The sequence below is a fragment of the Schistocerca americana genome, chromosome 5 (genome assembly GCF_021461395.2).
Source record: "Schistocerca americana isolate TAMUIC-IGC-003095 chromosome 5, iqSchAmer2.1, whole genome shotgun sequence".
Classification (NCBI taxonomy): Eukaryota; Metazoa; Arthropoda; class Insecta; order Orthoptera; family Acrididae; genus Schistocerca; species Schistocerca americana.
In genome coordinates, this window is record NC_060123.1 from 242,025,806 (window position 1) to 242,051,396 (window position 25,591).

The window sequence follows — 25,591 nt, forward strand, 5'->3', positions numbered from 1 at the left end:
CAAATGCTTTTCGGAAATCAAGAAATACTGCTTATACCTCGTTGCCTTGATCCAAAGCTTTCAGTATGTCACGCGAGATAAGTGTGAGTCAGGTTTCACATGATCGATGTTTTCGAAAACTATGCTGGTTGGCATTGGGGTCATTCTGTTTGAGATACCACATTATGTTTGAGCTGAGAATTTGTTCTAAGATTCTACAACAAACCTATATCAACGATATTGGATGGTAGTTTTGTGAATCACTTCTACTAACCTTCTTGTATATGTGTGTGTGACCTGTGCCTTTTTCCAAGAACTGGGCAATGTTTTTTTGATTAAGGGATCTACAACAGATTATAGTGAGAAGAAGGGCTAACTCAGCTGCAAATTCAGTACAGATTCTGACGGGTCTGCAGCTTTGTTCAATTTTCACGATTTCAGTTGTTTTTCAACACCATTGTTACTAATACTTATTTCATTCCTCTTTTCAGTGGTACGAGAATTATATTGGGGCAATTCTCCTGAATTTTCCTATGTAAAGGAACATTTGAAAACAAAGTTAAGCATTTCAGCTTTTGCTTTGCTCCCCTCAATTTCAGATCCTATCTCATTCGCTAGGGACTGGACACCAACTTATGTGCCACTAACGCTCTTCACATTCGACCAGAATTTCTTTGGGTTCTGCGACAGATCTGTTGACAATATTCTGCTATGGTTGTCACTGAAGGCATCACGCAGCGCTCTCTGGACAGACAAACAGGTTTCATTCAGCATCTCGCTATCTATAGCCATATGCTTTGTTTTACATCTATTAAATACACAGTAATCTCTGTTTTTTCAGAACTTCCTTTTCAGTGACTGTATACCATGGAAGTTCCCTCCCATTATGAACTGTTCTGAGTGCATAATCTAACCAGTGCATGGGCAACTATTTTTTTAAACCTGAGCCAGAGTTCCTCTACATGCTCCTGTTGTTGTTGTCTTCAGTCCTGAGACTGGTTTGATGCAGCTCTCCATGCTACTCTATCCTGTGCAAGCTGCTTCATCTCCCAGTACCTACTGCAGCCTACATCCTTCTGAATCTGCTTAGTGTATTCATCTCTTGGTCTCCCTCTACGATTTTTACCCTCCACGCTGCCCTCCAGTACCAAATTGGTGATCCCTTGACAGAACATGTCATACTAACCGTTCCCTTCTTCTAGTCAAGTTGTGCCACAAACTCCTCTTCTCCCCAATTCTATTCAATACCTCCTCATTAGTTATGTGATCTACCCATCTAATCTTCAGCATTCTTCTGTAGCACCACATTTCGAAAGCTTCTATTCTCTTCTTGTCTAAACTATTTATCGTCCATGTTTCACTTCCATACATGGCTACACTCCATACGAACACTTTCAGAAAAGGCTTCCTGACAGTTAAATCTATACTCGATGTTACAAATTTCTCTTCTTCAGAAATGTTTTTCTTGCCATTGCCAGTCTACATTTTATATCCTCTCTATTTTGGCCATCATCAGTTAATTTGCTGCCCCAGTAGCAAAACTCACCTACTACTTTAAGTAAATCATTTTATATCATTTCCCAATCTATCACCTGCTGTAATTCAAACACATTCCATTACTCTTGTTCTGCTTTTGTTGATGTTCAGCTTATATTCTCCTTTCAAGACACTGTCCATTCCATTCAACTGCTCTTCCAAGTCCTTTGCTGACTCTGGCAGAATCACAGTGTCATTGGCAAACCTCAAAGATTTATTTCTTCTCCAGGGAACTTACCTCCTACTCCAAATTTTTCTTTTGTGTCCTTTACTGCTTGCTCAATGTACAAATCGAAAAACATTGGGGATAGACTACGACACTGTCTCACTCCCTTCTCAATCAATGCTTCACTTTCATGCCCCTTCGACTAAATAGCCTTTCACTCCCTATGTTTTACCCCTGCTACTCTCAGAACTTCAAAGGAGAGTATTCCAGTCAACATTGTCAAAAGTCTGCAAATTCTATAAATGTATGTTTGCCTTTCCTTTCTTTTTCTATGAAAAGTCGCAGAGTAAATATTGTCTTGCATGTCCCTGCATTTCTCCGGAATCCAAACTGATCTTCCCCAAGGTCAGCTTCTACCAGTTTATCCGTATTGCAGACAGGCACAAAGACACTTGCATGAAGCTTTCGGCCACCTGCTTCATCAGTAAAACACACACACACACACACACACACACACACACACACACCTCAATGCATACTGCCACCAACTTGGGGCAGAGATACTGGAGTTGGTGGTCATGTGTGCGTTAGGTGTGTATGTGTGTGTTTTACTGATAAAGGCTGTGGCCAAAAGCTTTATGCAAGTGTCTCTTATTGGGCCTGCCTGCAACTTGACATGTCATCTTTACAATAAGTAGCAATCTGTCTTTTCCTAATGTTGTTGATATTCCTACCTGCAGTTTCCATTGTTTGATAGTTCAGTAATTTTCACATCAGTCAGCACCTGCTTTCTTTGGAATTGGAATTATTATATTCTTCTTGAAGTCAGAGGGCCTTTCACTTGTCTCATACATCCTGCTCACCAGATGGAAGAGTTTCACCATGGCTAGCTCTCCTAATGCTACTAGTCGTTCCAATGGAAAAAGAGTAGCAAAGTAAAAGCTGGATTGCTTATCTGTGTTTCTGAATGTTCCTTTACAAAGGAAAATCCAGGAAAATTGCCCCCATTTAATTCTCGCGCCACTGAAGAGATGAATTAAGTAAGTATCAGTGTCAGTGGTGCTGAGGAACAGCTGAAATCATTAAAATTGAACAAAGCACCAGGCCCCGATGGAATCCCTGTCAATTCTATACTGATTTTGTGGCCAAGTTTGCCTCTTTTCTAACTATAATCTATTATAGATCCCTTGAACAAAAAACCTCACCCAGAAGTTGGAAGTACACACAGGTCTACAAGAAGGGTAGTAGAAGTGATCCACAAAACTACTGTCCAATAACCCTGGCACTGATTTGTTGTAGACTCTTCGAACATATTCTGAGCTCAACCATAACATGGTATCTTTAATAGAATGACCCCCTCAATGCCAACCAGGGTGGATTCCTGAAACATTGATCAAATGAAACCCAACTAGCACTTTTCTCACATGACAAACTGAAAGTTTTGGATCAAGGCAATCAGGTAGATGTAGTATTTCTTGATTTCCGAAAAGCATTCCACTCAGTACCACATCTACACTTATTGTCGAAAGTTCAATCATATTGGATATCAACTAAAATTTGTGACTGGATTGAGGACTTTTTGGCAGTGAAGGCACAACACGTTATCTTGGCTGTAGAACCCTCATCAGATGTAGAAGTAACTTTGGTGTACTCCAGGGAAGAGTGTTGGAACCCTTGCTGTTCATTTGTATATTAAAGATATCGCAGACAATTTTAATAGTAAAATAAGGCTTTTTGCAGATGATGCAGTTATCTATAATGAAGTATTAGCTGAAAGAAACAACATAAATACGAAGTCAGATCTTGATAAAATTTCAAAGTGATGCAAAGATTGGCAGCTTACTTTAAAAGTTCATAAATATAATATTGTGCACAATATCAAAGCGTCACTATCAGAATCAACCAATTCATACAAATACTTGGGTGTAACACACTGTAGGGATATGAAATGGAATGATCACATAAGCTCAGTTGCGGGTAAAGCAGGTGATAGACTTCAGTTTATTGGCAGAATACTGGGGAAATGCAATCAGTCTACAAAGGAGATTGCTTACAAATCACTCATGCAACACATCCTAGAATATTGTTCAAATGTGTAAAACCCTTACCAAATAGGACTAATGGGGGATATTGAGTGTATACAGAGAGGGGCAGCACAAATGGTCACATGTTGGTTTAATATATGGGAGAATGTCACAGAGATACTGAAGGAACTGATGACTTGTTAAGAGAGACGTAAGCTATCATGAGATCATTATTAAAGTTTCAAGAAATGGATTCAGATGGTGACTCTGGAAATATACTACAATCCCATACATATTGCTCACATGGGAATTGTGAGAATAAGTTTACAATAATTACTGCACGTACAGAGGCATTCAAACAATAATTTTTTCCTGTGCTCCATACATGAATGGAACGGGGGGAAAAGGGGGGGGGGCTAACAACTGGTACTATGAGACGTAGCCTCTGCCAAGCATCTCACGGTTGTTTGCAGTGTGTATTAGATGTAGATGTAAAAACTATGCCCTGTAATGAGGAATTTCTGGTCTGCAGCATTGAAATACAGAAGAATTATTCAACTCCGCTGAAGTCACAATATTACCCACAGTTCTGCTTTTTTCAGTATCAGCAGCAAACCTTTTGTATAGTTCTTGAGCCCTTGCATAGTGAATTGCACTCTTTATTTCAGCTTTTTCAAATCCTTTGGCAGAATCTGCACTGGTAATTTGCCAAAAAAAGTTTGTTGCAATATGCACTTGCATCCAACCTTGGCACACCAAATTTTAATTTAATATCATTTCTGAAAATATCTCTGACTATATTTTCATTGTTATTACGTTCAGGGTACTTCTCCTGGGAAAAAGGACACACATCTTGCGTACACTCAAATATGAATTTAAATAGCAACTAACTCTTTAATACCTAGACTACTGACTTTGGTGTTTCGGAAAGGACTTGCTATGTTTCTTCACTATGGCTAAGTCTCTGTCATGGCTTGGGATTCTGCGTGGGCTTATGGAATGCTTTTTAATTTGCCGAAGAAATTTCCACTCTGCGAGGTGAAAATACATAAAACTTTACTTTTGTGTCTTTTGATGAATGTATATCTTACATATTTCTAAATGCAAATGATACCCAAGTTAACTATTGCCATGAGACAAGCTTTCTTCTGTTGTTCCTCAATTCATGGTTGGCAATTCCCATAAGCCATTTCAATGCAGCAGAAAGTCAGAAATTGTCTCCTTGTCATATTCAAGAGTGTAAAATCTCCAAAAGAACAGCACCTTATTATTTACTGATAAACCTCTGTACGGAAACTGACATTGACAAAATGAAAATTTTTAATATCAACCACAAAATCCATCATATACTTACATTGGAATGAAAATCATATGAAAAAAATCTGAACTGCTTTCCAACATTCCATTTTTGACTAAGGATTACATTATTATATTAGAACTATACAAATATTTAACACACAATTTTCTGGCTACGTGAATTACGAGAAACTTTCTTCATTATGAATGCTAGTTATAACACAGTTCCGGTCACCCCACCAGGTGATTATTTTCCAGGAACATGATCAACTTGCCTCAATTGTATGAAGATACACTATCTCTCAGTGCCTTGCGTTTATTGTCCTTCCACTCGCATATTATTCCTTTCACTCGCATATTAACTTTTCATTTCCTTCATTTATTGAAGTATTTTGCACTGTGTTCATTACCAAAACATTTCATGTGTTACTTTCAACATAATCTGGTGCAATAAAGAATTTTGTTGTTTGATAATGGTACCAAAAATAATGTGAGGCAGAAACAATTTTAACCAGCTGATGCAGGACATCACATGTAACGTTATTCCAACTCTTAACTGATTTTTGACAAAAATGTTTGTTACAACGTTCGAGGAAATTAATCAGTTGATGAAATTTCATTCCATGATTAATTAGTAATGAAAATCACAATCCTTACTGAAGTACATAGTAACGGAGCTGACAGATCCATAATCTTTGGTAATTATAAATATCACACTGGATTTCTAATTTTTGTAAGAATCTTATATAAGGTTCATCAGCAAAATATTGGCAAAGTTTATTTCAAATTTTCACTGCAGATGACTTCAGCAGTCATTTTTATTGTCGAATTAATGAGAATGCAGAGTGTAATTACAATTTCCTCATGTGCATGCTAGTATTATGGAATGCTTTCAGGAGTGTATTTAAGTTCACGTTTTTATGTATCAAGGTTGTGGATTTTGGCAAGCCAAGTACTCGAGTTTCGTTCAAGTAATTATGCACTGATTTCTATTTATTCTGTGTCCAAATCTACTGGGTTAGAACTGTATTACATACTTAAAGTTGTAGTGATCTAAATCCTTGACTCATTTAACTTCAAGTTCCCTAGTCCTTATTAGTTCTTTTGAAATGGTCAAATATTCTATTCAAAAAACTTCAATAATAATAATAATAATAATAATAACAACAGCAGTATAATGGATTTCTACCAGTACCCACAATACCAGCTGAGGAAGTAGTTACGTTAAACTAATCAATGTATATTTCGTGACTTATCTAACGCATTATGCACATTCAAGTACAATTTCTTGTGTGCTTGTCAACACATATAGCACATTTGGTGTTTCCTGGATGATCATTGTACTTTTAAATGACACTGTACATCCTTAGTTAATGTGTGGCAGGTCTATAACTTTGGCTCTGCTTGTCAACGCTTTAGAAAGATTGTGGATATTTTGTAAAGCAATTCATTGTGATTCAATCTTTGTTTAATTTTTGGTATTTGTGTGCAGACACTATGCTGACACACATTACCGTACTTCTTAACTTGATCATATTTATTGATGTTGTGGCTGTTTCAGTGCGTATGTAAATTTTTTTCTACAGTCTGGCAAGAGTAATTTCCAACTGGCTAATGTGTGTGCCACAGCCCATCTTTCTTCATTTTACTCTTTGTCCACACATTGGTGCCAGTGTCTAAATAGTGCAGAAGATCTTGAGCACTTCCTTGAACACATGAACAGTTCGCACCCAAACATCCAGTTCACTGTTGGGACACAGAAAGAAGGGGGCTGGCATTTCTGGATGTTTTGGTACAATAAAAGTTGGAAGGATCTCTCTGCCACTTTGCGTACTGCGAGCCGACGCATACTGATTTATATCCCAGTTCCCATCGTTCCCATCATCCAAATTCAGAAGAGCGCAGTTTTAAATACATTGGTACATCCAGCCAAGAACGTAGCAGTTTTAAATACATTGGTACACAGAGCAAACACTGTTTCTGATGAGAAACACTTGGATTCCGTAATGAATCATCTAAAGTATGTGTTCTGGAAGAATGGTTATGGCTCGTGTGATATGGTCAGTGTTCTCCACAAAAGGAAACATTAAAATGTTAAACACTCCCACGATGAGCTACCAATTGTATTCCTTCCCTTCTGTGGCACTACATCCAGCAGAATAGGCAGAATCCTGGGAAGACAAGGCGGAAGACCTATTTTCTGACCTCTTAAGAAGATCAAGATGCTACGAACAGTTAAGGGCAGTCTTGGCCTCAGGATCCCTGTGGGAAAAATGTGTGCTAATTACACCAATGGCTTGTTTTAATATCGGAATCATTTAAAGCTTCCTTGCACTGGCAAATATGCCAATGCCTCTGCACTATCAAAGTCATTTACAACCCCTCTAATGGCCTTGAAATGTTCATTGGAAAACAACACAGCTACGACCCGGGTACCCCAACGTGTTATCACTAGTTCGGGAGGTAAAGACACATTTGTTGGTTCTTCTTTGAAGGTCTTGATGCGAGGATGAGCCTTTAGAAACACTTTCTTTGTGGATGAAGTCAGTTTATTTACATTCACAAACATGGAACGTACTTCTTCAGCAAGGCGATGTACTCCATGAGCAAAGCACGTCACCCCATGGATCAAATTGGGATAAAATACTCTGAGGGATTTTCCTGCTTTGATCATATATGGAGCAGAATCTGAAATAAACACAAAAAACTTTTCCTCTGCAGAAGATTTTGGAAATATTTTTCTAATATCCTTATTCACAAATCTGGCAATCGTAGAATGATTTACTTTTTCAAGTTCTTTCCAGGCCCCTAAATCGGAAGATGAAGGCTCTTCTTTTAAAGCATCAACAATTAAATTTGCAATGTAATGACCACAAATGTCTGGAGTTTCGTCTGAAATCCAGGTAGTTCTGTCCTCGAGTTCATTTCATATTTATTCCAGAACATTTACGTAAATTGATGGTATGTAATTTTTACCCAATGTTGATTTATCTGATATATTTTAATTTAAGCAATATTTGCACAGGAAGCCTTTAAGGATACCGTTTGTAAGTGTGGGATAAGGCCGGTATTACACTATCAAATTCCTTTGTCAAAGATTTGATCAAAGATGTGATCCAATATTCCGTCCAATATATTTGACAAAGATCTTTGACGTAGCGCTAGAGGGGGTATTACACTGTCATCAAATTTTTCGTCAAAGTTCAAGATGGCTGACAACAACTTGTTACTAACCGCAGCAGTTCTACGTACTCCAATTGCATTGTGTGCACATGCGGAAAAGAAGTGGGGGAAAAAATGGAACCATACATACGAGGTTGACAGTCTTAAAAGTCCTGGGATTACAACCTGATAATTCAGTTGTGAGGAGCACACCACAGAACTGCAGAAAGGCCTTGACAAATCTGTATTTGCAATTTGAGTGTTAGCAGACATAGGAAACATAAAAATGAAAAAGCTTGCATACTTTCATTCCATAATGTCATATGGGATAATATTTTGGGGTAAATCTTGAAGTCAAACAAGTTTTCAAGGTCCAAAAGCGTGTAATACGTATTATTTGTGGAGTAAATTCACGCACCTCCTGCAGAAACCTCTTCAAAGAACTGGGTATACTAACTACTGCCTCTCAGTATATTTACTTCTTAATGAAATTTGTTGTAAATAATATATCTCTTTTTCCAACAAACAACTCAGTTCATACATGCAATACCAGGAACAAAAATGATCTGCACAAGGACTTAAAAGCGTCTGTGATCTATTCTGTTACTCGTTTTTATTCTCTGTGGGTGTTTTTAATATTTGGAAAAAGGGACCGATGACCATCGCAGTCTGGTCCCTTTAATCCCACAAACCAACCAACTTACTTTAGTTCAAAAAGGGGTCCACTACTCAGGAACACTCATCTTCAATAATTTGCCAGGAAACATAAAAAATTTAGTTAGAAATAAAGATCAGTTTAAAAGGAGCCTGAAAGACTTACTACTGGCCAACTCCTTCTACTCCATTGGCGAAATTTTTAATAGAAACAAATGATGTATTTATTCATACTATTAGTATTGTTATTTCAGCTTAAAAAAAATCGACATGTTCCACATCCACGAGGCTCTCCTCAGCACGGATCTATGGAACGAAAAACTAATCTAATCTGGGTGAAGCCGTGGGTTTTACGACGACACGATAAAAGCATTCAACAAAACTTGTTACGTGAGCTTACAGTGGAAGACGTCAAATCGTACATCAATTACTTAAGAATGGATGAGCATACATTTCTGTATGTGCTCAATGAAGTGTATCCTCATATCACAAAGCACAATATTCACTTAAGAACTGCTACATCTTCTGAAGACAGGCTCACTATAACACTCCCATTCCTTGCTACAGGAGAGGGTTATGTTAGGTTAGGTTAGATCAGGTTAGGTCTCCAATCTTCTTAATCTATTTTTGTATTCAGGGTGCCTCATGTTGTAAAGCGCCTCATCAGCTTCAGACATCTCTATTAATTTTGTAGTTGTTGGCACACACCAATTGTATTTACCGCCAATGGTTATAAAAAAAACTACAGACGACAGTACGCTGCAGCGATGCTAGCGCTCCATGTGGTAACATATCACATTGCAGTGAACAGAAGACAAGCGGTTTCTTTGATCAAATATACAGCGAGGCTCTAGATTTGACCAAATATTGGACGACATTTGACAAAGTCCCTATTACACTATCAAATATCTTTGACAAAGATATTGGACAAAGATATTGGACAAAGATATTGGACAAAGAAATTTGATAGTGTAATACCGGCCTAAGGAATATTGCTTGCAATGAATGCTTCACATATATCCGTATTAAACCGACTTTTTTGGTTACCTTTGGACAAATGTCTGCTACTGCAACTTGCTGTTGTCAGAAGTTGTTTTCGTGGTCCTTTCTTCTGCATTCCTGCGATAATAGAAAGCTAAACTGAAACAATGGACGTGCGACTAAAAGCTTGCGTGGTTTAATTCAATTGTTGTCGACACGTACGGTATGACAACAGAGGGGATTAACCAGGGGTACAGGCACAAGACAGTGACTCTGTCTGCCTGTTCCTGTTCCGTAATGATTTCGCTAGGCAGTGGCCTCTCAGTTAGCAACTGCATGCGGTTCTAGGTCCCAGTCAATCTGTGAGATATCAAAGTAGATCGAGCTAGAGACCGCCTACCTAAATTTTTAAAATATTGTAAACATAGCGCGAAAGTATGCATCGTCACAAGTCTTTAGTTAAAATATGCAATAACTGGTGGAAAGGAGCCAAATACACAAATGCATATGCAACATTCAAACGCATGTAACCCGGTCTCTAATAATTACCAAGGATGGAGAAAAATTAAGTCATGAAATTTAAACTCTGGATAGCTGATGCCAGTAAGAACTAAAATTACTAGTGTTTTGTAGGTAGACAACACACAATTTAAACTACGGGAACTTGGCACAACGCGCTCCGACCGTCTGTGGGATTGCCGTGTTGAAGGATGCACTAGACAATGCATGACCACGAATGCTTTGCCAGCCAGAGATCGCGACGTATCCGAGGCGGCCTGCACGCTCAGTGGTAACGCACCAGTCTTCCACTCTGGGGGCGAATCCGCTGGGGTCCTGACACATCCATTGACGTTTCATGATAAGAAGTATGGGGAACAAATCCATCAACAGCTGTTAGTTTGTGTACATGATGTCTTTTACAAATTGTGTTGGCCCTGAAAAGGGCCTTTTTTGTACCTAGGACATAGTTTACTTAAAGTAGGTGCTTGAACTGGTGACCCTCTGACACAACACAAGCTTGGTAACATCGAACAGTGTTTTGCCGAACTCTTTCAAAGGTTCCTGGCATTGCCCTTATGTGATTGGCGGCATGCTGAATATGTTCTATTAATTCCTCTTTGTTTCTAGGTGGTTCGGGTCTGGGTGGGTAAACTATAACCTTGAAGAATCCCAACAGGAAAAAGACTGGTGGCGTGAGGTCTGGTGATCGTGGGGACCATGTCCTACAAGCACCTCTGCCAATTATCCAGCTGTCAAAGAGGAGTTCATTTAAATGTCCATGCACAGTACGAGTGTTATATGTCGGCGCCTCATCATGCTGCAACCACATGCGTAGCTGTATGTCCAGGGGAACATCTTCCAGAGGCCAGGTACAGTTTCTTGCAAAAAGAGAAAGTAATTTGCATCCCAAAAGTCAAAGAGGTAAAAGGATCGGCCGAATCAAACGGTCACCCACAATGCCTACCTGAACGTAGAGCGAAAATCGTTCCTGGTGCCCGTGTACGTACGTGACATGAGGATTTCCTCTTGCCCAGTAATGAATGTTTTGAGTTTTGTAAAGGCCATCCTGATGGAAGGTGCACTCATCGGTAAACAACAAAATGGCGTGGAGTTGGGATCTCGTGCAACACGTCGCCGAAACCACCAGCAAAACCCTAGCTTGTGTTTATAGTCCACCACAGCATTTAGATCCTGGACAGGCTGGAAATGATATTGATGCTGGCAGTCATCCCCCAAAACCTCCCAGACTAACTTATGAGTGACCCTCCACGTCATGCCCAACTGCTAGAGTACTTGGCATAGTCGCTTCATCGAAGTGCTCAAGAACAGTCTCTTCAAATGCAGCATCCTGTCACATTCGAGGTCTTCCAGTATCACCATGATATCCCACTACCGAGCGTGTTTCGCCAAGTCGCCTGTGAATTGCTGTAAACGTTTGCATCTTTTCAAGGGACTTCAAAACAATGGTGTAAACTGTGGGAAAATCTAAAATGTGTTAAACAATATTTTAAGCTGGAAAAGTTACAAATAGGATACCCCCTTGCATTTTCGCACTTTATGTATGATAAATGTATAAAATAGGTATCAAAAGACTTGTCAGGGACTTGTCTATTATCTAATAAAAACCATGGATGTAACTGAAACTAGAAACCATCTGGGAAGTACAGGATGTTTCAAAAATGACCGGTATATTTGAAACGGCAATAAAAACTAAACGAGCAGCGATAGAAATACACCGTTTGTTGCAATATGCTTGGGACAACAGTACATTTTCAGGCGGACAAACTTTCGAAATTACAGTAGTTACAATTTTCAACAACAGATGGCGCTACAAGTGATGTGAAAGATATAGAAGACAACGCAGTCTGTGGGTGCGCCATTCTGTACGTCGTCTTTCTGCTGTAAGCGTGTGCTGTTCACAACGTGCAAGTGTGCTGTAGACAACATGGTTTATTCCTTAGAACAGAGGATTTTTCTGGTGTTGGAATTCCACCGCCTAGAACACAGTATTGTTGCACCAAGAAGTAGTTTTCAACGGAGGTTTAATGTAACCAAAGGACCGAAAAGCGATACAATAAAGGATCTGTTTGAAAAATTTCAACGGACTGGGAACGTGACGGATGAACGTGCTGGAAAGGTAGGGCGACCGCGTACGACAACCACAGAGGGCAACGCGCAGCTAGTGCAGCAGGTGATCCAACAGCAGCCTCGGGTTTCCGTTCGCCGTGTTGCAGCTGCGGTCCAAATGACGCCAACGTCCACGTATCGTCTCATGCGCCAGAGTTTACACCTCTGTCCATACAAAATTCAAACGCGGCAACCCCTCAGTGCCGCTACCATTGCTGCACGAGAGACATTCGCTAACGATATAGTGCACAGGATTGATGACGGCGATATGCATGTGGGCAGCATTTGGTTTACTGACGAAGCTTATTTTTACCTGGACGGCTTCGTCAATAAACAGAACTGGCGCATATGGGGAACCGAAAAGCTCCATATTGCAGTCCCATCGTCCCTGCATCCTCAAAAAGTACTGGTCTGGGTCGCCATTTCTTCCAAAGGAATCATTGGCCCATTTTTCAGATCCGAAACGATTACTGCATCACGCTATCTGGACATTCTTCGTGAATTTGTGGCGGTACAAACTGCCTTAGACGACACTGCGAACACCTCGTGGTTTATGCAAGATGATGCCCGGCCACATCGCACGGCCGACGTCTTTAATTTCCTGAATGAATATTTCGATGATCGTGTGATTGCTTTGGGCTATCCGAAACATACAGGAGGCGGCGTGGATTGGCCTCCCTATTCGCCAGACATGAACCCCTGTGACTTCTTTCTGTGGGGACACTTGAAAGACCAGGTGTACCGCCAGAATCCAGAAACAATTTAACAGCTGAAGCAGTACATCTCATCTGCATGTGAAGCCATTCCGCCAGACACGTTGTCAAAGGTTTCGGGTAATTTCATTCAGAGACTACGCCATATTATTGCTACGCATGGTGGATATGTGGAAAATATCGTACTATAGAGTTTCCCAGACCGTAGCGCCATCTGTTGTTGAAAATTGTAACTACTGTAATTTCGAAAGTTTGTCTGCCTGAAAATGTACTGTTGTCCCAAGCATATTGCAACAAACGGTGTATTTCTATCGCTGCTCGTTTAGTTTTTATTGCCGTTTCAAATGTACCGGTCATTTTTGAAACACCCTGTAGGAACGTTTAACTCAATTTCAGATATCATATTCGGTGTTTTTTTTAGAAGGCCTGCGACTGTCATTCATTACTTGAATAATGAAATACTGCTCCAGTTACATGATTTTTCATGCTTAGCATGACACATTTCAAAGACTTTTTCTTGCTGTCAACTGCAAATTTTTACGTAACTATTTTGTGTGGTGTTTGAATATGTGTTGGTCTGTGTCTCTTGCAATGTTGACGTCTTTTTGAGGTTATCAGGTACTGTGTCTCCTGAGTTATGTAGAAAACCACACACATGCAAACAATCACTCACATTGCTGGTTTGTGTAACATAACAAAACATAGATACGGAAATACTGCACTTGACAATGAGAATAAATTCTCGAAACACTTTTTGCTCAGCATGAAAAAATAAGTAATTGGCACTGTGTTCAAATCAATAACATTTCAGCAATGCAAAATCAGTGGAAGGTGTCCACTAGCATTACAAGTAGCCCAATGACAAAACTAGACAGGAGTGTCACGACAATCACAAAAATCATGTGCAATAGAAACAGTTTGGAAATGGTTGTGATTGGTCATGATATCTTTATTTGCACAAATCTAGTTACTCCCATCAGCCACCACCCCGAGTAGAGCTTGGCAATGCCAGGAGATACAGCACAGATTGTTCAACATTTTACTTGTTTACCAGTTCAAATCTGCTGACTAGAGAACCCTGGTGTCAACAAACTTAACCACGTAATGTTTGCAAACCCTACTTAATAGCCAATATGATACCAGTGTCATTTTATGTCAGTTTCATTAAGTGTAACTTGCAGGAAAATAATATATATGTTTACACAAAATCGGGTGTGAATTAACATTGTGGACATACGAAATATGACAGAAGTGTGTGTGTGTGTGTGTGTGTGTGTGTGTGTGTGGGGGGGGGGTCTTAAACAGTGGGAAAACATTAATTCCAGGAATTTAAAACTGGGGTTATACTGTACAAGAGAGTGGAAGAACCAACGTCAGATTGATACTGCTGACAAAAATCCACATTTATGGAGCTGTCCGATGATGGGGAAGTTTTAAAGCATTCAGTTTGTCAAAATGATGCTCAATAGTTCCTGACCCTTTCTTGAACTGAGAATGGGACTCAAATGTGGCTCTCTCCACAAGTTTGCAAGAAAATCAACAAGCAGAACCATTTCCAAAAATTATTGGTGTTAGTGGTGAGCAGTAGTGCAACAATATACTTGGTAACTTTTCATATTTGAGGGACTGTGCACCAGTTTTATTACATATTAATCACAAGAAAAGAGGGTTAACACTATAAATACCCCCATTATCATGTTTCACCACAATACATATAATCCTACATTAACAGACAAGTAACTGATCATTCCGCTGCTCAAGAATCCCACACATGCCCAGAGGATGTGTGTACCCTACATAATGCTAATGCTACACACACACACACACACACACACACACACACACACAGTGTTGTATAAGTAACAATACTTAAGCTACAAATTACTTTTACTACAAATGTAATATGAATGTCCTTTTTCCTCTCTCTAACAAGCTGTTTATCTAGCTATTCTGTTAATTCTATCTTCAACAAATGGATAATAAGCTAATGTATAAAGTAAGTTTCCATGAAAGTTTATAAATTACAATAAATGAACTCTATAAAGACATCTCCCACCTCCTGCCAAAAAGAGAGAGAGAGAGAGAGAGAGAGAGTGAGTAGTTACCTTCGTCTTGTCTGTGGTACTCCGTAATTGCCTGCCTGGAGTATTCCAAAAGTGCACTGATAACCCATTTTCTGTAGACATCTAAGTGTTAGTTTCAAAACCATGCTTCGCTTAAATGAGACAAAATTTCGAACATTTTCAAGAATGAAGTATCTAGGGCGGTAATAGTCGCAGTACGATAAATATGAAACAATTAGTGAATTCTGAAAAAAGAAGAATTTTCTTCATTAGTAAATTTTTCTTTATAGAATCAAATAATTAAAAGGTAATTTTGAATACTAATTTTCATATACCTTAAACAGTGAGTACTGCCGTGAATTGAACCTATTCATTCCACTAAAACCCTGGCATGGCGGTCCCCCACAGAGCAAATCAACTTCCCCCTTTTGTGGCAGACGTTGGTTTTTGTCATTTGTGTGTTGACCCTGCAAAATTCAATATTACACTGACATTATACTACAAACATACTGAAGCAAGAATTTAGTTTCATACTCTTATTTGTTGATGGGTATAATATGTTTCAAGTTACCTATGCAGGGTGTATACGCGGACAAGGAAAAAGCTTTGAATGGTTATGGTTTTATACACGGGCGTAGAATTTCCCAGCACTTTAGAAAACTAAACTCAGGGAAAAAGACACGGTTTGGAACTATCTTTGATGTGCAGCAACATGTATGCTGCATATTTTCGTATTACAAGAGTATACATTGGGATTCCACCAAACACAGCATGTTACTTTCTGAATCACTGAAATCGAGATTGCGATGCACTTTTGTAAGCCAGTCATGACTCATGTCACGTGATCTCGCCAGCCGATGACAGCGGATATTCACAGCATAGGACACGTGATGTAGTCAACAAACAGCAACATCACTGTTAAGTAGCACGAACACACAAATAGTGAAAGTTAACAGTTTAAATTAATATACATAGTGTGATACAAGAAAAGCAAAGCTTTCACATATAAAATTGGTCTCACGCTGCAAGAGAAGCTAAGCTTTCGCATATAATGTTGATCTTTCTTGCGTGTGTTACACTTTAAGATAGATCACACAAATGTGCCAGTAACATTTTTAATAATGACATAATTGTCTGTTCTTTATGGTTCAAAATTCTTCTAAATGGCTCGTTATCAAAGACTTGACTTTTAAACAAGTCAAATGCTCTTTGATTTAAGAAATTCATGGCATATTTTCTCGCACATAGTTCAACTTACGTAAAAGAATATTTACTTTGAAACTAATGCTTTTCGAACCACCATTCACAATATTTTCCTGCGACCTGTTAGAAATAGGTTCGTTTCAGCAGTTGTCAGAGAGCGCAGGTAACAGGCGACACCGCGTTTGCGCATCTACCATGACATAGGAAGCCCGTATGTACGTACGTGTAAAACATTAAAAGATCACACATTATGCCATAAAATAAACAAGACATCGGAGGATACTGCAACAGCATTGGAATTTCATAAACCATACTAAAATGTGCACATTTAAAGTGTATACTTAAAGTGCACATTTGTATGTCCAGATTCCCAATGAAGTAGACCTCGACCTGATATTAAGCTTTTCAGTGTGGTTTTCGGTACGTAAATTTTCTTGGAGTACCAGTACTGTATTATATAATGTTTGGTTCTTTATTCTGGCATAATGCTATACGTGCTAGAAGAAGGAAACATGCACCTGAAATGCAGCAAACAGTTGAAACTAGCCAGTACTCCGGAATTAAACATTTCGTTTCAAATACATTGACTGCCTCTGCGGAAAGGTTAATGAAAGTCAAATTTCTTTAGCAAACAAACAAAAATAACTTCACTGTTCTGCAAGGCGATTAATGCTTGACTGTCAGAAAGGGGGAAATAAAATAAAATCTGAAATTAATAACATATTTTGGCCTTCCATAATTATGTGACGGTATTTTAATTCACTTTATAGCTCCTGGCCACAGATATCCGTTTTGTTTTCATTTGACATGAGAGCAAACGAAGGAGAAACAGCAAAATCACTACGTGTAAACACAGGTCATGTGGAGACTACCCACTCTGCACATCATCCCCAGATCTACTGTGTTTGCGAAGCGGGTCAATACTAAACAAAATCTAATTTTCAAAAATATGTTCCATCTTCTAGCGCACATATTTCTGAAAAAGTCTGAAACATAACACATATGTGTTCGAGGAAATGTAAGACACGTTATTTGGTGTTAAGTGTACCAAAGCGCAGTGCTACGCCTCCTCATACAGCATTCTTCCATAGCACATTTTGTACTGGATGCCATCAAACCTACACAGGGCAGTGGAAATTGAAATGTCCTGTGGTGCCTCTCCTGCTCCCAGTCGGCCCGTTTGACAGTCTGCCCCTCTAAAGAAAAAAGTCTCAAGATTAATAGCCAGGATTATTTGTAATCGGGAGAACAAGAACTCCGCAGAAAATTTGCACTCTTTATTGTCTATTAGGTAATAACTTGCTGTGTGACATAAAATTAAAAATAGGATGCATAAAACAAATAAAGACAAGAGACAAGCATGAAGTACACATTTCTTCAGTCCTTAGCTCCTAGCATTTTTTCCTCTCTAATCTTGCTACAGCTTTACATGGCGTGCTTTCCTTTCTGCGAAAGAATTTGTTAGCTCATCATCAAAGTTCGTCAAATGTTTTGCTACATGTCGTTATCTAATACTGAAAAAGCTGTTAATACAAATAATACCCAAGACTGGTGTGGTTTTATGATCTGATTACGTCTATTTTGTCACTGTCTGCTAGGTAAAACAAAATAGGCCTTTCTAATATTGCAGCAATTTTGTAACACACACCAAATAAACGAGACTGTTTAGGCACAAACAGTCATTTTTATAACACAACTGAATATAACTCACTAAGTACCAATATCAAATGTCTATAAGGCCTACGACAAGCAAAAAGCTTTATGTTGGAAAATAGTTTCACATTTCATTCATAGGCACCAGTTTCTCAAGCATGAGATCGAAAAGTAGTATTACAAAATTTTTATATAAATTTGAAACCGTCTTATTCTTTCATAATTTGTGTGATGTCCCCGTTTCTTCTCCTTCCTTGTTCTAACAAACAATCTAATCATCAAGAATTCTGTAGCTATTCCTGCCATCGTCAAAATTTGTTCGCTGGTTAACTTCACAAACCCTGCCAGAATCACAAGTTTACTTATCCCGCGAATATTGTCTGGTTAGGGGTTGTTACAGATTCGTACAACACATTTTCCGCATTACTTCCAGAATACAACTTAAGCGGGCTGCTAGCCGGGGACTGTACAACTGGTCCTTACTAGTGTAGTGATCTTGCCAAAAATTGTCAAAATTTCATTTTCTTGGATACACCGAGAAGATAATACGTAATCTTTCTCACCCGTTATTCCTGTTAGTCGTTTATTTCCACTCTGGTAGTCCAAATCTATGGATTTCGGTAGTAATTATAACAACGCTGAACATTTGCAAACCCAATCAACCATACAGAGAGCGATTGGCGTTCATCCCTTCGGCTTTGCTCCGCTCAGCTCGCATAGCCCCGTCCTCTTTTGTCTGCAGGAAAGTTTATTTCTAGGTACGATGAGAATTCCCCTGACAGACATCACATACACTAAGCAAGCATTCAAAAATCAACTTCTGATTCATTCAGAAATCAACTTAAAATGTGTTCAAAAATGTTCAAAAAGCAACAGAGATGTGTTTCAAAATCATACGAATAACCGATAGACCAACGTGCGCTGGTTGCTAGGCGCTTTGTGAAACAAGTTTTTTTTCCCCCCTCCAGAATATGAATCTGGCGCCCCCTTTCCCCCCTAACATTTAGCTGCTTGCTGCGACTGCTTGCACAGACAACAGCCACATTCCTGTTGCCAGAAGTGGGAGAATCTACAACTCAAACGCGACTCAACTGTGAAGGCGCACGAGCCCCCTCATAACTCTAAAACAAATCTAATGTAAACAGTTGTGACTTCACACTCATCGGAGGCCATTTGTTGTTATGAAGCATTGCGTAGTCTTCCTAAAACCTGTGACACATTTTGCTGTTGTCAGACGGTTGCATGAGCACTGCGTGTCGTCGTCGTATATGGCGCATTTCCTTTTGCAATTTAAGTTATTTTCGTTTTTTTTCTCTCATTAATTTTTTACTGTTGAAGTATTAGTCTGCAGTACGGGGGTACAGTAACATGCTTTGGTAGAGTATCAGTTCTCGTTTTTCTCTCTCATTAATGTTTTATTGTTGAAGTATTATTCTGCAGCGCGGGGGTACAATAACATGCTTTGGTAGAGTATCGGTTCTTACCAGTAAAAATTACAAAAATTTAACTGAAAACTAAAACAATGAAAAATTCCCGGGTTTTTCCCGATTTTCTCCCGGATGAAAAAATTCCCGGGTTTTTCCAGGATCTCCTGGTTGTCCCAGGTCGTATACACCCTGCTATGGTTAACAGCAATAGAACTATGCCTGATGCAAAAACAGAAAACGTAAACACAATTTTAGCAATAAATAAAAATGAACAAAAAAATTAAAAATAGTTTACAGCATTTCAGTCACTGCTGCACTGTCACAAAAAATAACTCTATTTATCTATTAATAAGTCAAACTTCTTATTGCAAACTTTGCTACTCACGTTCATAACAAGCTTAAGTAACAAATTACAGTCCTCAGAAAATACTGTGCAATTTGGATTGTTAAGGCGAAAAGCATGAGCTGCAACATCTTCTTTCTCTATGGCCCAACAACATTCGACGACACCTGACTGATGCAGGCCTTCTGAAAGACCTGCAAAGAATTTTGTTCCAATCACATTCGAGAGAGAGAGAGAGAGAGAGAGAGAGAGAGAGAGAGAGAGAGAGAACTAGTCTTAAGACAATAACATACCTCCACATCCAGCGAACACATCTAATGATTTCAACTTATTTGATATTTTTGGCCAGTCTTTATATTTATTTTCAACTTTTTTTGTTTCATCAGAAGATTTGCCTTTTCCCTTTCCTTTTCCCTTCCCCTTCCCCTGAAAAACGAAAAATAACACAAACTTTAATTTCAATTTTCTGAAGAAAATTTTGTATAAAAACACAATTGCTTTTTAACAAATATTATTTCATTTCATAGCAGAAATACATGTGCCTGCACTGATAAAGTAACCATTAATTACAAATGGCTCTGAGCACTATGGGACTCAACTGCTGGGGTCATAAGTCCCCTAGAACTTAGAACTACTTAAACCTGACTAACCTAAGGACGTCACACACATCCATGCCCGAGGCAGGATTCGAACCTGCGACCGTAGCGGGCGTGCAGTTCCAGACTGTAGCGCCTTTAACCGCTCGGCCACTCCGGCCGGCCATTAATTACAAATAACTGAATTAAAAATAACTAACAACACTTAGCCAAGGCATCAGTTTTAAAGTTTACTGGTCAGTTAAAGAGCAAATAAGCAGAAATACTGATGTGTTTGTGAGTACTGTTTAAGGAGGAAACGTGCAATTGATAATTAAATTCTGAACACTAATGCTCAAATATATCAACTCACTGGAAAACAATTAATTCTATGAGGGTGTGCTGAAAAGTAATGCCTCCAAATGTTTTATGCAAAAACTCTTAATGCATTTTAAATAAAACTAACTTTATTAACATTCTACACATTTATTCTTCATGTCTACAGATTTATTTCTCTACGTAGTCACCACAATGACTAACATTCCACCCAATAAGTGACGAGTTTGTTGATATTGTCACTGTACAATGTTTGTCTTTTGTTGATGGAGCCACAACCTCAACTCTGCTCCCACCACTTCCGCCACCATCAATTGAAGTCCTCGAATGTGTTCTTTAAGTTTTGGAAACAGATGGAAATCGGATGGAGTCAAGCTGGGACTGTATGGAGGATGATCAATGACCGTCAAGCCAACATGTTTGATTGCTGCAGGTGTCGCAGCATTCGAGGGTGGCCTGGTAAACTGATGCTGAAGGAGAGGGTGCTCCATGCATGAGCAAACTCTTCAAATTCAAAACTCAATTACAGCTTGCAGTTTCTCACGCACTGAAATAGTTACACTGCCATGTTACATGCCACAATTCAGAGCCATTTAGCAAGCAATGGGCTGCATATGTAGACAAGAAGGATAAGGATGTAGGATGTTAATAATGTTTGTTTTATTTGAAAAGCTTTAAGAGTTTTCAAATAAAAAAAAATCAGAGGCATTACTTTTCAGCAATCTCTTGTATGCCTGTGGCCATACTAAGTGTGGTTTACTTTAGTACAAATATCTGGATTTATTCACTCTGTTATTCCTACACATTCTCTTTGTAGTAACTACCTGGCTGTGAACTTTGAACAGACTTCCTGCTCTAAATTAAGAAAACATTTTAAAATGAATGGTTTAGTTACCTTTCCCTGGCTACCGATCAATGATGCTTTGTGGCAAGGCTCATCAAATGTGCAATCTGTTGAGTTATATGCCTCCGAAAAATAAAATCTATCTGGGCCTTCATCAGTCCACTGTGTTACTGTGACATCCAGATTTTCACTGTACACCACATAGCACTTCCCAACAACGTTATCAAATGACACAACACATTCTGTGGAAGACAAAAAAATTGGAAGCACAATTTTTTTTTTTTTTTTTGGTTCCTGAAATGTAATACCAGTTTCACCAAACACCTTATTTTTTTTATGTAGCTACTGTCATAAGGGCAATACAGATATATAGTTATTGTAATTGCTTATGTTGGAATTACTCTTACATTTTAATTTTAGTTTCAGTTTCATTATTTGTATGCTTTTATACCTACTGTAATATGCAAAACTATGATGGATGTAAGGGTGTGTGTGTGTGTGTGTGTGTGTGTGTGTGTGTGTGTGTGTGTGTGTGCGTTTAAGCAAGATTATTGTTCACACCACTTTGAATGATCCACTGATCTTGTTGTTTTATTTTCTATTGCCAGGTGAACATGTACATGTGTGAGATGAAAAACGTGAGGCTATACATACTATACATATATGCTGTTCTACAACCAAAACCTAAAAATACAGAAGTTAACAATTAATCAAGACAAAAATGGGCAACATGCAAAAGCTTAAATCCTTCTTCAGAGAAGAATAAGGCACCCACATTCAAATAAGCAAGCACACCTCACTCATACATGATCACTATCTCCAGCTGCTCTGGCCAGAATGCAACTGTCACATTGGATGAAAGCAGCAATCCGGAGCGAGGGAGGAACCAGTGTGTGCATTGGTAGTGAGAGGCGCACAGTAAGGGTGAAGGATATGAATTGGGAAGAGGTTATAGGACAGAGGGAGAATAAACTGTTGGATGGAGAGTGCTGGGACAGTACGTTACCACAGATCGTGGCCAGGATAACTTTGGGAGCAGATAATGTGTTGCAAGGAATAACGCTTCTCTGGGCAGGTCGTCAAGCGCTGACAGCAACACACACAACTTATTCATCACATGGATGCAGTGGGCTCAGCCACTACAGTGTATATGGCACTAAACTTCACAACCCCGAAACTACACAGCCAGACCAGCAGATGGTATCAACAGCACTCTGACCAGGTCACCACGCAGCATACATGCCGATGGTAAAGGTCGTTGTCAAACAGCACCTCTTCATGCATCCACCATGTCATGTGCAAAAATAGGCCAATATGTATCAGTCCCGAGGCAGCTATTTAGGCCACTGCAGAAGCTCTGGAGAGCAGTTGCACCCCAGACAGCACTGTGAACATCTCCATTAGGCTGCAGCAAAGACTGGGCCCTTGTCTTCTGGACAGCACACTGTCTCCTCAGCAGGACCATAAGTGATCAGTTATATTCTCATTGAGACTTGGTGTAACTGTACTATTGTTTTTCTAGCTGCAAGATAGTGTCAGACTGGAAGTTTCTATCTTGATTAGACTTTGGCATTTCACAACTGTTGGCTCTCAATACTTTTTCAGTGAATTACACTATAAGAGTCACGTGTTTTTCTTCTTGACTGAAGCTTGGATTTGGACTCGGGTTTTAAACCTGAAGTGAGGAACTTACTTTTCTGCTTTAACCTAAAGTTATTGGGACTTCAAGACTCTGCTCATCAAAGAGCGTGTGACTCCAAAAACTTGATTCACTGTTTTTAACATGAAGTTCTTAGGATTGTGCTCACTGAAGCGTACTCATGTATACTCTGTGATTCTAGATGTCCAAGTGGCTTTGTTATTTACAAAGCACCATTTAGTTTCACTTGCTGACGAACAATGCTTTCTTTTGTTTCATTGTGGAGGATATTTTTGTGAAAATTATAATCTATAAACTTTTGTTTGTTCCCCATACCTGAGCTGTTTACTTGTGCCCACCAGCAATGGACACATTGTCTATCTTTGTTAACAAAGTTAACATCAGCAATACCATGTTCTACAATGTAAAATAATGGCTGGTTATCAGTGTGTATCTGTGGACAAGGAAAAAAATATTCCCAATTTTTCTCAAATTTCATGATTAAAAATACATGTTTTCTTGGATGAAAAATACACTTTTTCTGTGTTAGGTGACACATTCCCCCTATTGGCTAAATAGTGATATACTGCTGAAGGTCAAATGAAATAAATAAATAAATAAATAAATAAACATTCCCTCTGAACCATACAACTTATCAACCCTTTGAACGGTAAAGGATTTATACACTGGTGTGAAATTTCTGGCAATTTAGAAAAAGAAATGGAATAAAAAAGCAACACTTTTGGAAAGATGTTTGATGAGCAGCAACATGTATGTTGCATATTTTCATATTACGAAAGTATAAATATGAATTTCAGCGAACACAGCATGTTAATTTCCGAAGCATTGTATGTCTGAAATCTAGACTGCGATGTGCTTTTGTCAGCCAATCACAGCTCACATCACATTATCCTGTTGGAAAATGATAGCAGATATTCAGAGCATGGGACAAGTAATGTAGTCAGCCAATAGTTATATCACTGTTAAGTAGTACAAACACACAAATAGGAATACTTCATGGTTTTAATTAAAAAAAACCATGTAGTATAGTCACAAGAAAAGCTAAGCTTTCACATATAGTATGTCTTTTTTGCGTATGTTACCCTTCAAGATATATTAAACACAAATGTGCCAGTAAAATTTTAAACGATTATGTAAAATCTGGTCTCCTGTGGCCAAAATTTTTCTACGTGGCTGGTCCTCCAAGTGCTGTGAGCATGTGCAGCTGTGTGGCACTTTGTTTGGAGGGGACTTATGGAGCTATTGTACTTAGAATTAGGGCAATTGTTTTAGCATATCCTATCCACATAAGGAATGCAAAATTAGAAAGCAGTCCTTACTCTTACTCTGCAATACTGTTATGTAACGTTTCCAATCAAGTTTACATCTAGACAGCACGGAAAAAAGATAGTAATAAGGAATAAAAATTTCTTGCAAAAAAACAGTTATTTGTATACACTAGCAATACGAACAATAAGCCCTTCACAACTTTTTCAAACTGTGTAGAAATTAACAAGGTTACTTGTGAAACCAAGGAACTGTATAATTGGCAGTTTATATTCTGCTCCAGAAGTAAATATCAACCCTCATATAGAGTTACAATGATAAAACACGGTGTGCTGCCAGTCTATAATTTACTGAAGAATGTTGTTCTGTAATTTTAAGATGTAAACAACACAGATTAAGAAATACTATCAAGCCTATAAGGGGTACCAGACAAATGTTGAAACATGTCTTGTGATCAAACAATTGTGTTTCATAGAATGTCAATATGTCAAATTCTGCTAAGGCTTTCAGTGTCGTCTTCGGGAAGCCAACTTTCTTGGCATACTGTTACTGTATTATCGTATGCTTCGTTTCTTTTTATAGCAAAATGCCCTATGCGCCGGAAGATGTAAATGTGCACATGAAATTCAGTGAACAGTTGAAACTAACTAACAGAGTGGGATAAAACACTTCATTTCAAATAAATTTTCTGTCTATGTGGAAGAGATTAATAAAAACCAAATTTCTTCAGCAAACCAACAAAAATAACTTCATTGTTCTGCAAAGTGATTAATGCTCGATTGCCAACTGTGTGAAAACATAATAAAATCAGGCAAATGAAACTAATAATATATTTTTTAGTCTTCCATAATTACTTGCACGTATTTTAACTCGTCTGATAGCTCATAACCACAGAAATCCATTTTGTTTTCATTTGATGTGAGAGCTGTAAATGAAGAGAGAATAACAAAATCATGAAACGTAAAGGCAAGTCACATGGACACTACTCCCCATTACAACTCCAAATGCTCTGCACATTTGTGAATCTGGTAGCTTGAGCATGCCAGAAAAATTGTTCCGGGTAGCATCTGGCTCCTTATACA

The 25,591-nt window shown here is 38.7% G+C and overlaps 1 protein-coding gene across 4 annotated transcripts in view; it reads right to left on the reverse strand.

Moving 5' to 3' along the window:
• The window catches only part of LOC124615983 (DNA (cytosine-5)-methyltransferase 1-like), a 227,415-nt gene that overhangs the window by 37,343 nt on the left and 164,481 nt on the right, over positions 1-25,591 (reverse strand). For all 4 annotated transcript variants that reach the window (XM_047144192.1, XM_047144191.1, XM_047144190.1 and 1 more), the window contains exons 18-22: positions 21,635-21,825; positions 20,122-20,254; positions 19,871-20,022; positions 15,538-15,669; positions 15,245-15,447 (exon numbers count right to left, since the gene is read on the reverse strand). In XM_047144192.1, the coding sequence (XP_047000148.1) occupies positions 15,245-15,447; positions 15,538-15,669; positions 19,871-20,022; positions 20,122-20,254; positions 21,635-21,825 (811 nt within the window). The remainder of the gene's footprint in view (positions 1-15,244; positions 15,448-15,537; positions 15,670-19,870; positions 20,023-20,121; positions 20,255-21,634; positions 21,826-25,591) is intronic.